Here is a 16,394-nt window from a genome sequence, read left to right as displayed (position 1 = left end):
AGGGGGTGCCACCTACAAAGACACTCCGACGCTCTAGTCAGCTAGTGTGCAGGCGGGGAATGGGTTAGGTAGAAAGTGTGACGTACCTTGGGGGAGGGTAAGACCCCTCCCTTATATACCATGTCAGGTGTGGGCCCCAGGAGGGCAGAGCCCACCTTCTTCGAAGCTTCCTTGTACAACTGTGGTGGCCAGCTGTCCTTGGAAGGATGCGCGGGTCGGATAGGTTCGGGTCACCTGACCGCTGAGGTCGGGTGGTGATCGGGTCGGGTAGGCCCAAGTTCTTTCTTGACCAGGCCGTAACAGTAATCAAACGCAACCTAAGTAACTGATGTACTAGCCTTATTTCCATTAATTATATATATATATATATATATATATATATATATATATATATATATATATATATATATATATATATATATATGATAGATAATAGATAGAATACAACGACAACAATGAATTTATTTATTTTTCATGCATGTTTATCATAGCTAAAAAATACAAAGATTATACTTCTCCTTTTTCGGTAATGTGACGAACATTGAGAGAGGGGGGGGGGACTTTTTTTCTCTTGTTCTAATATTGCAAAATTGAGCTGCCTTTAGAAATAGAATAGGATTTAATTATATTATTTTCCAAAACCAAACCACCTTGCTAAGAAGGAGGTGTTTTTCCCGCGAAAATTGGATTCCTTTTCAACACGTGCTGGCGCTGGTGCTGATACTGGAGCAGGAGATCGTGAAGGTGGCGTAATAAGTTTGGCTGTAACCATCAAAATTTAAAAGTGATGTCATATTTATTTATGTTTGGAACTGTATATATATATATACACTAATAACACTATTAAGGGAAATGAAGATAGAGTGAAAATTGAACCTGTTCTTGGTGAAACGATGTTACTTTTGACGCTTTTTGTGTCGCTGGAATTCGTTTTTGTACTTGACAACATGGTTTCTCTGTCAGATATAGACTTAGAGCTTGATTTTCTTTCTCGAAATTTATGCTCCATGTTTCCTTCGCTGTTCTTGTCACCTATAATTACCAATAGTAAGGATAATAATGCTCTAATTCTTAAAGACCACCACAAAATAATCTTATATAAGTTACAACTATATTTATAGAAAAAGTATCCTGTGAACATATATGTACATATACAGATATTACTTGGATATTCCGTTAACTCACATAGTCACATACATATATATCATCATATACTTTTGAAAATACAGAAACTTGCGGCTATCACCATTATTATATTAACGGGCAACTACTTTGTAGTCTTTGCTTATTCCATATGGAATTTGTTGATTCATCTTCGAGTTGCTTTAACAAAATTAAGGTTCTATATTATGATGATGTCTTCATCATATTACACAATTGGCAATAAGAAAATTTAAAATGCTGCAAACCATATATATGTATGGAGAAGTCATTGAGAGAAACTTACTTTGATCATAAGGTTTCCCATAGTTAAAGTTCAAAGCTTCCACAAAAGAAGTAGATTTTTGGTCTTGTAGCACTTGAAGGAACCAAAGATACATGGAAAACAAAATCAAATACATCAAAATTTGATTATCAATAAATTATATATAACTATGTAAGTCAGCTTCAATATTATTGTGGAGAAACAAATAAAATGAACCTCACATTGATCAAATAGAGCATATCTGTAGTTTGGGGGTGAGCCAACCAATAGCAATTGAACTGCTTCTGCATCTCTTGTCATTGATACAGATGCAGAAGCCTTTAGATTCTGTGTGTCTAGTAGAATTCCAGCTAGCTGCAAAATAATATATATGCAGAGAGAATAATAATGTAATACAACCAAACAAGTCCTTCCTAACAAGGTAAATTATATTTTTTGTCCTTAATATTTACAATTTTTTTAATAAATACTCGTAACATTTAATTTCATTTAATTTTACTCATAATATTTTGAACATTCAATTTTGTCCCTAAACTTTTAATTTATATCAAAATTATCCCCAGAAATCCATCTAAAATATTAGGAACAAAATTAAAAATGTCTAGCCATAATTTTGATACAAATAAAAAATATTATGCACAAAATTGAATAAAATTAAATGTTAAACAATATTTTTGAAAAATATCACAAACACGAGAAAGAACAAAAAACCTATTTTATCTTTTGTAATATTTGAGAAACATTAAATTTTATACCAATAGTTTCTTTAGTACAGAGTTTTGAAGCAGATCATAGGCATCTTCACAATAATTATCCGTGAGAATGGTGCACTGAGATCCAACCTAGATCAATAACAATACAAGGCAAAAAATGAACGAATCAATTAAAAGTAAAATTGAAACCATCCTTGCATTATACTGGAATAACAATTGTTTATTATTATTGAATCTAGTTTTTCTAATTGATGAAGTATTTAATGCTACCTCGCCGGTAGTGGTTAGGATATCTTTTCCAACCACGAGGACAGTCACTTGGCCAGTCACCAAAAGGTTTTCCATGTCCACCTGCAAACAAGGTTCAGCTACCTTCCTTACTATATCAGCAAAGTAATCAAAATTCAATAGTCAAAACGCATCCGACTTAAGGTTACCTCATCAGCGAAAAGCAATGCAGAAGCATCAAGACCAGAGTGGTGAAACAGCCATGCAGCTTGCCTCAGCTTCAACATGGAGCTTCGCTTCACGTTCATCACTGGCACCACCACACCACTCCCCTTCTCCCTCTCCCTGTACCCCAACAGCCAAGCATGGCAAATCGCAGCCACCATCGATGCAGTACCTGCACCATAACCACACATCATCACCAATAACCAACAAACAAAAAGGAAGAAATCAAAACAAAAACATGTAACAGTCTTAACTGTTCGAAGGCCCAGAAAGAATGACTTTGGCATTTGCATGGATCTCTCCGCTGGAGATTTTCTTGAACAGATCCCTCTGCTCTTTGAGGAAACCGTTGAGGCTATAATTATCATCTTCTTGCTGGCTTACTTCATCTCCTTTTGCGACATACCTGGACGCGATCTTCTCCAGCGAGCAAGTTGAAGACGATATGGTTCTCCGGTGAGCAGACTCAACGAGATTCCTTGGCGGAGACAGAGGCAGAGACTCCGCAGGAGTAGACTTGAAGCTTGGGCGGGAAGGGGATTGGATCCCCTGCGGCTGAGGTGCAGGGGAGGTTGGTTCCGTTTGGAAGCGGGACCTCCGCTGAAGATGCTGGCGTGGAGGGCAAGCTGAATTTTGTGTGGGCTTGAGGATGTTGGAGAACCATCTGCGGACTTCCGCAGCAGGGGATCCGTCCTCCTCCCAAGAATGATTAGTAAAGGTGTCTGATTTGTTGCGACTGTGTTTAGCTGATTTTGTTAGTATCTCGTTACTCACCCCTTCCCCTCCTCTTAACCTGTTTCACATTCTAGTAATTATCCAATAATCAACAATGCTTTTTATCATGATGCTAATTGGTCAATAAAAATATTTTTATATTAAATTTTAAACTTAAATTTTAATAAAAAATCGAACCAAACCCCACTTCGAAAACTCGAATGTACATAAAAAACCAAAATTTAATTGACCGATTAAAAAATTATAACTATATCTTAATTAACCAAATTGATTTTTAACGGCTTAACTAAGGCCAGAACCAAATTAATTTCAAAACCTCTACTCTTCGCCGCTGGAGTTCTCCTCTGTACGCCACCGTCAACAGTTCTTCTCCTCTGCCTCTCGCCGGAGTTCGCCGGTGGTTCGTCGGACCTCTGCCTCTTCGAGTTCACTTTGATTCGCGACTCTGTCTCTCTGCCTCGACCTCCCATTCTTGCCGCAGGAGTATCTCTCTTTTTCGGTTCTCTTCTTCTTTCGTCGGTGGCTCGCCGGAGCTCATCGATTGAGATAAGCCTCCTCCTTGCCCTTGGTTCTGCCATTAGTATATTCTGAGTTCTAAGTTTTCTCCTGAGTTTTGTTATCTGGGTTTTTTCTATTTTGTTGATTTGTTCTGTTTTGTTCTGTCAAAGAACTTCTGACTTCTGAGTTTTCTTCTATTTTTTTCAAACTGAACCTTTAGTTTTGGATGTGCTTTTCGAACCATTGCATAACCCAGTTTCAGGAAAGATGAAAAGGTGCGGAATTTTAAAATCTCTCAGTATTTAACTCTTCATTTCGATGGATCCTGCTGTAAGTTCACTGTGGTTCACTTTTTGATTGGTTAGGACTTAATTAATTTGTATGAATTGAATGGAGAATTGTTGTTCTGGCTGCTGCATTATGCTGTGTTTCTGAGTTCTGTGTTTCTGAATTCTCTATCCTAATGCTTTGAATTTGATAGGATCATAAAGAGAACATAGTGATGATAGGGTCACAGCTTTTTCCTTTGCTGTGTAAATAGATTGTGTTTGTTGTTTGTATATTGAATTAGTAAAGAAACAGATATGAGAAAAACTGTACTTGGTTAATTATATAGGTACTTCGTGAATGGGTCAAATAGCTATATTTCAATTTGACTTGCTCAATTTGATAAGTGAGCAATGTTGGGTTGCAAATTTGGAAAGGAAACAATTTGGATACCTGACTTGAAGAGAGGCAGGGACTAAGAACTAACCAACTCGAAAAGTAGATAATGGAGGAAGAGGAGCAGCTTAAAATAAGTTTCAAATCAGTATCAGTTATGAAGAATTATTAATATTCCATGTGTAATAGGTTAAAATTAAGGCGATAAAGTTCAGCATATCATAGGAGAAATGTTGCTTGTGAAAGAATTGAGATTGAGAAGCTTTATTTGTTTCACTTGCTTTTGTTCCTAAGAGTCTAAAACGTGTATTGATATTCGGTGTGTCCAATTCCTACCTTGTTGTGCTGTCATGAAAATATATTTTGCTTTAATTTCCTCTTTAGTAGTAGATGTGGACTTAATTATTAGATTTGTGTCTAATTTTCAATGCTGTTTTGTAAAATTTGTGTAGTGGGTGATTAGCTTTTGAATGAGGCTTTCGTTCTTGGTCTCAGATTATTAGCCAATGAGAACAATGACTAGAACTTGTGATGATTTGTGTCTAATTTGCAATGCTGTTTTGTAAAATTTGTGTAGTGGGCAATTTACAAGGTGACTATATAAGATACAAAAGTGTGTTGTCACATTATATATTCAAAATAATAGAGCATCTGAATTATGTATATAAATGGGCAAGAAGATTTGGTCGTTAAGAAAAGTTTCCATAGAATCCATGTCTTTAAAAGCTTTATCTGTTCTCCTTTGATGTTTTTTCCATCATAATATCTATATATTTTTTTTTATGAAACAAGATCATGAGAATTATAGAAAATTTCACAAATGTGTAGCTATGTTTTTGCTAGGATCTTTATACCAAAACTATTATAACCATTGACGTTAATATTAGCATTATATTACCTTCTTGCAGACCTAGTTCTTGAGAGATTATTATCTCTGGTGGGATCCAAGGAAGGAATAAGAGATGCGCCTGGTTGTGAATTATTGTTGGAAGGCGATGCAAACCTCGGAGAGCCAGAAAGGCAGCGACGTGCAGGCGAATCAGACCTTGTGGGAGAAGAAGACACGATCCTTCGCGCCTCTTGTAACCACTCTTGAGTCAACCTCGCACTGTTACTTCTTGTGCTATCATCAAACCCAACATCGTCCTCATCGTCCAAAACAACACTGCTACCACCAGTGAAGTCATAGTTCTTCTTGTAAATGTCAGCAGCCCCAAAAAACATGTCGTTCATGAAATCCGTGAGGTCCGGTGCTGGTTCTGCCTTTCGCCGCGTCTCTATCATCCTCTTTTGTAGGCTCACACCACCTTTGCTTTCTCTATTAAATCTTCGCTCCATATCACTCAATCTCTCTGATGTAATCAAGGATAGTTATAGTCTTATATATAGATATATGTAGCGAACTCGATTAATATTGAGAAGTTGGGGAGATGGGGTTAAAGGAATATATAGCTATATTAAGGATATTGTGATGATGGGTACAAACATTCTCAACATTGTAGCTGGATGCATAGAAAACATCAGTTTGACTTTGCATGTAATAAGAATTTTGGCCGGCGTACGTTGTGGCCATGGTTCCTGTCTTGTTCTTGGAGTGTTTGTCCGTGTTTCATACAATGCATTCGGATGTTATTTAGTTGGGTAAAAATAATGTTTTCATCCTCAATTTCTTTCCAAATTGAATTTTAAAAGTATGAGTTTTATAGCCACTGGAGTATATAGTCCATCGCCAAAGAACACTTTTTTTTATTAGTTAAATATAAATGAACTCAATTTCAGAGACTTTCAAAATCAAATCTTTTCTCATGTTTTGTTTTATTTCTAGTTAGATAATTGATTCACAAATCAAATCAATTACATATTTGTATAGATATTCAAGATCTTTTCGTATAACTTAATTTTTTTATTTTATTTATCATTTTAAAATTTTAACATACAGAGATAAAGTATTTATTTTAGTACTATTATCTTGATAAAAAAATATTTTTTAATTAAAAAAATCTTTTTTATTTTTTATTATTTAATATGTTTAACAAATTTTTAATAGTAAAAATAATAGCACTAAAAAATCAAAAAAATATTATCTTAAAAAATTATAGTTTATATTTTTTAAAAGATTTTTTTTAAGAAAAATAATAATTTTTACATAATAAATAAACAAAAAAATACTTTTATATTATTATATCTAAATATAATTAATAGATAAATTTTTTTTTACATAAGATATCCAAATATAAAATTTTTATTTTTTTATAAATAATCTTTTAAAAAAAAAATAACTCATCATGTTTATTTTTTCATAAATTCTTTTAAAACAAGATAACTCTTTTAAAGAAAGATAACTCAAAAATATAGGAGTTCTATCAAAGAAGCCCAAAAACCGTATTAAAAAAGAACTACCAAAAGAATGTACATAATAATGTCTCCTATGTTATTTTGCCTTGTTTTGTAAGTAAACCAGTAACGGTAAAGCAAACCCTTTTAGTCCTATATAATACCACATTGTAGCAGTGATTGAACTTGTTTGTTTCTTCTTTCCGTAATTAATCCTACCAAAGATCGAGTCTTGAAACCCTTAATTCACTCGAAACATCAACAACCAAGCTTTTCAATGGCAGTGGCAGAGGCAGAGGTTGCCCCAAGAAAGAGACTCATAATTAAGCTTCGTTTGCCGCGTTTAAGAACAGTGTCATCTGAAGAGTGCAAACTAAAGCATGATGCTGATACTGAAAAGCGTGCACCAGAATTTATGGCTTCTGATTCATGCGGCCAGAAGAGGAAGAAAGATCAGCATTTCAGCACTACTGAGTACTGGTGTAATGTAGTGGGAAAGAGTGATGCTGAAGGTTCTAGAACCTTGTCAACTGATGCACAGTGCAAACAGAAGAAGGACGATGATGGTGCTGATTCTCGCGGAGACAGAAAGAGAAGAAAGTTGGCAACTTCTGAAGTTTCTGTTTCCACAAAATCTTCTGTGCAAGAACACCACAATGCATGTTCAAGAATCCCAAGAATCGGTTCTAAGGTACTTGACTTGAAGAACAAGAAGAAGGAAGAGGAAGAACACCAGAATGCATGTTCAAGAATCCCAAGAACCGGTTCTAAGGTGCTTCACTCGAAGAACAAGAAGATGGAAGAGGAAGAACACCACAATGCATGTTCAAGAATCCCAAGAACTGGTTCTAAGGTGCTTGACTCCAAGAACACGAAGAAGGAAGAGGAAGAACACCACAATGCATGTTCAAGAATCCCAAGAACTGGTCCTAAGGTGCCTGACTCGAAGAACAAGAAGAAGGAAGAGGAAGAACACCACAATGCATGTTCAAGAATCCCAAGAACCGGTTCTAAGGTGCCTGACTCCAAGGAGACGAAGAAGGAAGAGGAGATGGAGGTTGTTCTGAACGAGCAGAGAATGGATCGTTATCAAAAGATGCAGTGTTGGGTGATCTTGAAGCGCTTCATGGTTGGAAGAGATGGCTGGGCTTTCAATAAGACTCTGGATCCCAAGAAGTTAGGGATTCTTGGTAACAACTGTGAGAGTGTGTCGTTGAAGCCAATAGGGTTTGAGGAAATAGAGTCAAAGCTGCACAAATTCGTGTATTCAGGGCCTGATGAGTTTGCAAACGATATGAGGCTTTTGTTCTCTTATGGATTCATGTACCCTCAAAGGGATGAGATTCATAGAGTTGCAAGGAGATTCAGTGAGAGCTTTGAAATTACTTGGAAGGCTTTGAAGGAAAAATGGTCAACTGAAGAGAGGAAAAGGAACAAGATCTTCAATGTTAATACAAAGCTCTGAAACTGTTATCAAAGGAAGAAGCAGAAAGTGGAAGAAGGCCAACGTGTTGGATTCAACTCTTTTGCTAAGTACTATATTATTCTTTCCACCATTTTCTTTACCAATGTTTATCAAACAAACTTTCTTTTTTAATTCATCTTAGTGTGATGAAACTGCGAAATCCGTACGCTTGATTTCTAGCTTCAGTCAAATTTTGGCTTACTCATATTTGTCACATTGATGTATGTTTTAATTTGTTCTATTAATAATATTCTAATTGTTCTATACAATTATCACTTCTTAAGTTTATTTGGCTTTATATTATCAACTCGTCCCATAACAAAGCATATTGTTCTCCTTAGTGTTCTCCTAATTTTTTGCAAGTGCTTAAAAATTGTCTCAGAATTTATTAGAATTTAGAATTGTTATTTGGCCAAACAAAACTATTAATTATTAGAATTAATTTTCATCCCCTGCAATAATTTATATAACTTATCACCGATTATGGTCAAATTTGTTATTTCAAATTGAGTTTCACTAATTTGTTATTTCAAATTGAGTTTTACTATTAGCAAAGATATGCTAGAAGAATTCAGGACTCCATCACAACATATTACTTTGGCTAACCTCACAATCTTTCTTCAAAAGTTCTAGTAGAAGTGCTCAATTTTGCCGAGGACGTGGTGGTAGATTTAATCGCAGAGGAAGAACTTCATGAAATAATCAAAGAACAGATTGTCAGATGTGTGGCAGAAATAGACATGGAGCTTAATTTCTTTCATCGCTTTGACCAAAATTTTCAACCAAATTCAACTTCTGCTTCAAGCTCATATTCATGTCCCATATTCCAACTCTCTTTCCCCATCACCTTCATCATCTTTTCACCAACCCCGGTCATATCTCATCATCATTCCTTCCACTTCATCAGTATGTAATTCAACATGGTTTTCTAGCTCAGGTGCTAGCATTTTGTGACACCTGATCATGGAAATCTGCTTACTTATGCACTAAACACTTCAGAATTTGATCAGCTCTTTGTAGGTAACGGATTAGGTATTTGAATTCACAATCACGACTCTTCAATTTTATATAACAAGAATAATAATGCTTATTTTAGATTAAAGGATCTCTTATATGTGCCTTCAATTACTCAAAATCTTTTAAGTGTTTCTAAGTTCGCAAAAGATAACTAACCATGTTATTAGGATTCACAAGAGCTTCCCCTTTAGAGTTTCACTAAAGGTGGCATATATGCATTTGATGATTTGATTGTCCCTAAATCTATTCCTTCTTTTACAAGATATCCTACTTGCTTGTACACAAATGATCCCTCTTCATATAGTTCAGATCCTAGTACTTTACACAATAATAACATTGTTTGTAATTTTTTCTTTACCAATAAAAGAAAAGAATCTCTAGAAAAAGTAGCTTTAGCAGCAATGTCATAGATATAGTGATCTTGAATTGTGGCATAAAAGGCTTGACCACACTGCTATGCAAAATATACAAAGGGTGTTGCAGTAATGTAATATTAAACATACATCAATAAAATCTGATAATTCTTTGTTTAGTATCTGTAAATTTTGCTCTATGAAAAATTACATGCTTTACCATTCTATGATTCTAAAATGGTTTATCATCAACCACTTGATCAGCGAACATGGGAAATAACATGTGACAAGTTACTTTAAATGTTTTTATTCTATTCATAAAAAATAATGTTTTATCCGAATTAGGTTGGCATATATCTTTAAAGTCAAGTGTATGTAGAACCTACAATGAAGTTTGTAATGACATCCCCACTTAATAATTAAGTCTTGTTGATTATGATGAGCATATCATACTGCAAATGGCAGCAACTATACTGCATATTTGGCCTGAAATGTAATTTAAACATTGAGAATAAAGAATACTTGAAAGATAAACTTGCTTGAAAATATAAAGTTTACAAGAAGATAAATTGGAAGAGTAAAAACATGAAAGAAACCATACAAAAAAGTAACTCGATCGCAGACTCAAGAATTCTCTGGGGATGTGAGTGTGTTTGAGTGTTTTCTGAGTTAAAGTTTCACCTCTTATTCTCTAAAACTTTCTAATATTTATAGTCTATTTTTGTAACTGACAATTAATTATAAAAACATAGTATTGAATGTACACTCCTTGATAACCATTCCCATCCTTTAGTTAATAAGCGTTTACTCATAAATTTTTCACATGCTGAATGCCTTCAACTTCTCCACATGGTGAAGGCTTTGACGGAAAAATGGTCAACTGAAGAGAGAAAAAAGAACAAGATCTTCAAAAGTGGAAGAACGAATAATAAAGCGGTGCACCAAAAATTTTAGTACAAAGCTCTCAAACTGTTATCAAAGGAAGAAGCAGAAAGTGGAAGAAGGCCACGTAGGCATCAATGTGTTGTATTCAACTCTTTTGCTAAGTACTGTATTGTTCTTTCGACAATTTTCTTTACCAACGCTTCTCAAACAAATTCGAGCCAACTACTTTTTTTTTAATTCATCTTAGTGTGATGATCCGTACGCTTGGTTTTTAGCTTCAGTCAAATTTTAGCTTACTCATATTTGTCACATTGATGTATATTTTAATTTGTTCTGTTAATAATATTCTAATTGTTCTATTCAATTATCACTTCCTAGGTTTATTTGGCTTTATGTCATCAACTCGTCTCATGACAAAGCATATTGTTCTTCTTAGTGTTCTCCTAATTTTTTGTAAATGTTTAAAAATTGTCTCAGAATTTATTAGAATTTAGAATTGTTATTTGGCCAAACAAAACTATTAATTATTAGAATTAATTTTTGATGAGTTTGGAAAACTCTAATTTAATTTTGATGATGAACAAACATTATTAAAATATTTAAATACAAAATTATTAGTTTAATCCTAACTCATATATGTTAATTAATAATTTTGTTGTGCAGATTTTCTGCTGGGCCGAAACTAAAGAAAGTTAACAAAGCCCAACTGCTACATTATTGGTTCAGCTTTGTGATTAATCAAGGTTGAATTATTAAATGGGCCAGAATAAATATTAATGTTGCAAGCCCAACCAAATGCTTTCTTATTTGCTTCCTATGCTTGATCCGCTACACAATTGTATCAGGAAAGCAAATGCTTATCAAATGGGCCAGCTTTGATCATATTGTCACAAGCCCAAATTATACTAAAGAAAATAGGTTCCATGTTTGGTCCGAATTAAAAGGAAAATGAAAGCATAGTGCTTCCAACGGAACCAAGCTCTAACAAAGTGATGGATTTCAAAATCTATTACATTGTTAATTAATGCATGGGGAACATGAGAGAGAAAAATTCAGCTGAAGTGATTGATGGCTATTATGTCAAACACGCCACTCTATGTTAGGGGAGTAAAAGCAAGCTATTCAAATTAATTCGCTTAACCACTTTGCTTTGCTTTTATTCAGATTTTTTTCATTCTCTCTCATCTCTTTCTTCTTCTCTATTCGGTCCTTGTCCAGGAAACAATGGATGCCGTGCTCTTCAACGAAGAAAAGGAAAGAGAAGCATGCATCAAGACCATCAAGCTAATGATGGCAAGAAAACATACCAAGAAAAAAGATGAGCTGTGGCTAAGATGCTTACCAAATGTGGTTAGATTTGGTGAAGCAATCTTGAGCCTTTCATGCTCAAAATGGAAGAAGAAGATTCGGCCAAGAGGGAGATTCTTGAAGCATGGCTTGTCTTCGAATCTGACCAACCACCACAGGGAGTAGCTAGAGTGGCGAAGTGATGGTTGGAGGCAGAGTTTGAAGCAGATGAAGTCATCATCATCATGAGGCATCAAGGGCCAGGAATCCATCTTGGAGAGGAAGCCAAGGATGGAGAGCCCGGATTGATGAAGGTTGATGATCAAGAAAGGACTAGAGGTAATTGCATGTTGGTTAATGCATGGTTATCTCTTCTCTCTCTGAGTGGCCGAACCGGTTTGTTGAAGGAGGAAGAAAGTTGGTTCGGTTTTGGCTTCAAGTGTGGAAGCTTTCCTGTTTCTTTAAAAAGGGGGAACAACCACTGTTTGAAGCAAGGAGAAAGTTTGAGAGTGCAAGGCACAGAGTTCTCAGAGCTACCTGAGCTAACAGTTTTCTCTTCTCCTTCAATGTATTCTGTTTAGTATTTTTCTGTTTAATTTTGTCATGTCTTGAGTCTCATGGTAAAAGGCAAACAAGTGAGGTTTGTAATGAAAAAGCCATAGAGCGGAAAAAGGCAGAGAGTGCAAAATTAAAAGAAAAAGCCATAGATGTCTTAGAGTTCCTTTGTTCATCTATGTTGTGTATCATGATTCTGTGGGAATCCCCTTGTAAGTTGGGTTAGCACTTTACAAGTTGTAATCAGATTGATTATCGTGAAATTCCATCATATTTGTGATGGAGACTGGATGTAGGCTGCACTGCACTTAGCAGCTGAACCAGGATATATCTGGGTGCAATCTTCTTCTCCTTCTACTCCATTTCTGTTTTCTACCACACACGAGCAAAAGCCAGAATTATCTCGTGCCAAGTGACGAGACAAAACTGAAAGTCTCGTGGCAAGGGACGAGACAAAACAAAGTTGCTCGTGTCAAGTGACGAGCAAAAACAGAAAAGTCTTTTCTGAAGTTCAGCAAGTGTTAGCATTTAAAAGGGGGCTAAGATTCAACCCCCCTTCTCTTAGCCACTGAAACCATCAATTGGTATCAGAGCTTGGTCTCAAAGAGATCAAGCTTTGCAGCTTGGAGTAAAGATCCTCATGGCAGAAAACAGTGGCACAAATGTGTTATCATACAATCTGGCTGAAGGTCAATCAAGCAACAGACCTCCCCTCTTCAATGGGAAAAATTATACCTATTGGAAGGAGAGGATGAAGATATTTGTACAAGCCGTGGATTACAGACTTTGGAAGATCATCTTGGAGGGTCCTAAATTTCCAACTACCACAAATGCTCAAGGAGTAGTCTCTCTTAAACCAGAAGCAAGCTGGACCGAGGAAGATAGGAAGACGGTGGAGTTAAATGCCAAGGCAACCAATCTGCTCAACTGTGCTATCAGCTTTGAGGAATACCGACGAGTATCACGATGCACAACGGCAAAGGAAATCTGGGACAAGTTGCAAATCACTCATGAAGGAACTACCATTGTAAAGAAGACTTGGACAGATATGTTAAACAGGGAATATGAAATGTTTGCAATGAAGGAAGGAGAGTCCATTGATGAACTGTTCGAACGGTTCAATATCATCACTGTTGGCTTAGATGCTCTTGGAATCACACATTCAGAATCTGTGCTAGTGAGAAGAGTGTTGAGATGTCTCACAAAAGAGTGGGAAACAAAAGCTCTAATTATTTCTGAGAGTAGTAACTTAGATTCCATGACACTTGATGATTTGAGAGGAAATCTTCTTGCTTTTGAAAACTCTTATTTGAAAAAAGATTCATTGCTTTTTCCTCTGTGACTAACCCTCTGGATGATGAATCCAGTGATAACTCTTCTGAAAATGAGTTTGTGTTGTTTGCAAAAAAATTCAGGAAAATGGCAAAGCTCAAAGGCAAAGGCAGCAACTCAAGGAGGATGAAGAAAGACCTTAGCAAAGTAACTTGTTACAATTGCAAGGAAATGGGTCATTTCAAATCTGATTGTCCCAAGTTGAAAAAGGAAGAAAAGCCGAAAAAGATGAAGAAGAAGGGACTGATGGCCACATGGGAAGATTTGGAAAATGACTCAGATGATGATGATGAAGAGTCTGAGACTAAATCACAGCACTGTCTCATGGCAAATGAGATAGATCAGGTATCATTTCAAGACTCTAACACTGAAGACCTTCATCTCATGATAGATCATCTTTCTGAAAAAATAAGATGTTTTCTAACTGAAAATCAAAATCTTGAACAGCAAAATTTCATTCTTAAAGCCGAGAATGATTTCCTCAAAGAAAAATTAAGAGAGGCCGAAAATGCTTGTGATCTTGTGGAAGAAAACAAGCAGTTAAAAGCCCAAGTTAAAAGCTGTGAAAGTGATCATTCTGTTCTTGCATATGTGAACTGTTTTAAGCAAAATGAAGAGTTGCTCAAAGAGGTTAAAAGACTTAAAGATGACTTAGCCAAGTTCACCCAAGGTTCTGAAAATTTGAATCAAATCTTGGCTAGTCAAAAACCTCTTTATGATAAAGCTGGGTTGGGATTTTATAAATCTGGAAAATCACATTTTGAAAATATTGCCTCATCTTCAAATGATATAACATATCAAAACCCAACTCACTTTAACAAAACTGCAACTCCTAGATTTTGTAGAATGTGCAACCGAAGTGGTCATTTTCCAGTTCAATGCTTCTTTGGTGAAAGAATGATTGGTGACAAAGTTTACAAAGTTGTTTTTGATTACAATGATTTGGGACATAAGAGATGGTTTAACGTGAAAGGATCCAAGAAAATTTGGATACCTAAGGTCACTTGAGTTTATTTTGTAGGTTTGCCTAGCATCCAAGAAAAAGGAAAATATGTGGTACATGGATAGCGGATGCTCTAGGCATATGACCGGGAAGACAACCTTCTTCATAAAGCTTGATGAATATGATGGAGGACTTGTTACCTTTGGTGATGATGCAAAAGAAAAAATAGTGGCTGTTGGGAAAGTTGGTAAAAACTTCTCTTCTTGTATAAATGATGTGCTTCTTGTAAATGGTTTGAAACATAACTTACTTAGTGTTAGTCAATTGTGTGATTTAGGTTTTGATGTTATCTTTAAGAAGTTTGTTTGCTTGGTTGTTTGTGAAAAAACTGGGGATGTTTTATTTGAAGCTAAAAGATGCAATAATGTGTATGGATTAACTCTTGAGGATTTAAAGGAACAAAATGTAACATGCTTTACCTCACTTGAATCTGAAAAATGGCTTTGGCATAGAAAGTTGGGACATGCTAGCATGTACCAAATTTCTAAGCTAGTCAAAAGGAATTTGGTTAGAGGAATTCCAAACATCAAGTTTGATAAGGATCTTACTTGTGATGCTTGCCAATTGGGCAAACAAGTAAAATCTTCTTTTAAATTAAAAGATGGAATCTCAACCAAAAGGCCATTGGAAATGTTACATATTGATCTTTTTGGTCCTACTAGAACTCAAAGTTTGGGAGGTAAACATTATGGCCTTGTTGTGGTTGATGATTACTCTAGATTCGGTTGGGTACTCTTTCTTGCTCATAAGAATGATGCGTTTTATGCTTTTTCCACCCTGTGTAAGAAAATTCAAAATGAAAAGGATTTGAAAATTGCCCATTTAAGAAGTGATCATGGAAGAGAATTTGAAAATCAAGATTTTGAAAATTTCTGTGATGACTTAGGGATTTCTCATAATTTCTCATGCCCTAGAACACCCCAACAAAATAGGGTGGTTGAAAGAAGGAATCGAAGCCTTCAAGAAATGACTAGGGCCATGCTATGTGAGAATGAAATTCCTAAATTTTTATGGGCTGAAGCTGTGAACACAGCATGTTATATTTTGAATAGAACAATCATTAGAAAAGGGTTAAAGAAAACTCCTTATGAGCTATGGAAAGGAACCCCTCCAAATCTTAAGTATTTTCATGTTTTTGGATGTAAATGCTTTGTGCTTAATAATAAAGAAAATCTTGGAAAGTTTGATCCAAAATCCTATGAAGGAATGTTTGTTGGATATTCCACCACAAGCAAGGCTTATAGAATTTATCTCAAGGAACATAGGACAACAGAGGAATTCATACATGTTACTTTTTGTGATTCTAACTTAATTCCCAGTACTGTGATAGATAATGAGTCAGATGGAGAAGAAGCTGGAACAAGCAAAGAAAATCCCAAATCTGTCCAGAATGAAGAATCTGCAAGTCCAGTTTTGTCTCGTCAGATTGAAGGAGAAACTCCCGATTTATCTCCTGAGCAGGGACGAGAAACTGAAACAGTGAGACCACCAGAAGTTCATCAAAGCTCAACACCTGTCCGAAAGCCTAGAGAATGGAAGTCTATGAAGGGCTATCCTCATGACTTCATCATTGGTGATCCCTCTCAAGGTGTAACAACAAGATCATCCACCAAAAGGCCAACCGAACCTAGCAATCTTGCTCTCTTGTCACAAATAGAGCCCAACAATGTCAAAC

The 16,394-nt window shown here is 35.7% G+C and overlaps 1 protein-coding gene and 1 long non-coding RNA gene across 2 annotated transcripts; one reads left to right on the top strand and one right to left on the bottom strand.

Moving 5' to 3' along the window:
• Positions 1-439: 439 nt before the first annotated feature.
• On the bottom strand, positions 440-3,435 carry LOC112708989 (uncharacterized). Its single transcript, XM_025760902.3, has 8 exons — positions 2,847-3,435; positions 2,577-2,764; positions 2,410-2,490; positions 2,182-2,268; positions 1,648-1,780; positions 1,448-1,519; positions 877-1,032; positions 440-762 (listed from the first exon to the last, which is right to left on the bottom strand). The coding sequence occupies exons 2-8, from the start codon at positions 2,751-2,753 to the stop codon at positions 629-631; spliced, it is 840 nt and encodes a 279-aa protein (XP_025616687.1). The 5' UTR covers positions 2,754-2,764; positions 2,847-3,435; the 3' UTR covers positions 440-628.
• A 152-nt stretch (positions 3,436-3,587) lies between these two features.
• On the top strand, positions 3,588-6,072 carry LOC140175275 (uncharacterized). Its single transcript, XR_011865408.1, has 2 exons — positions 3,588-4,155; positions 5,397-6,072. It is a non-coding gene; the product is annotated as an uncharacterized lncRNA (long non-coding RNA).
• Positions 6,073-16,394: the final 10,322 nt, after the last annotated feature.

The sequence above is a fragment of the Arachis hypogaea genome, chromosome 1 (genome assembly GCF_003086295.3).
Source record: "Arachis hypogaea cultivar Tifrunner chromosome 1, arahy.Tifrunner.gnm2.J5K5, whole genome shotgun sequence".
In the NCBI taxonomy this organism is placed as follows: Eukaryota; Viridiplantae; Streptophyta; class Magnoliopsida; order Fabales; family Fabaceae; genus Arachis; species Arachis hypogaea.
The sequence above is the reverse complement of the archived record's forward strand: the minus strand, read 5'-3'. Positions and strand labels throughout refer to the sequence as shown.

What these genes read in the sequence shown, in the direction of transcription:
- LOC112708989 (XM_025760902.3), bottom strand. Translation starts at nt 2,753, where the DNA reads ATGGTGGCTGCGATTTGCCATGCTTGGCTGTTGGGGTACAGGGAGAGG. An exon ending in CATTGCTTTTCGCTGATGAG is followed by an intron (nt 2,491 to 2,576) that starts GTAACCTTAAGT and finishes CCTTGTTTGCAG; the next exon opens with GTGGACATGGAAAACCTTTT. An exon ending in CTGTACTAAAGAAACTATTG is followed by an intron (nt 1,781 to 2,181) that starts GTATAAAATTTA and finishes ATTATTTTGCAG; the next exon opens with CTAGCTGGAATTCTACTAGA.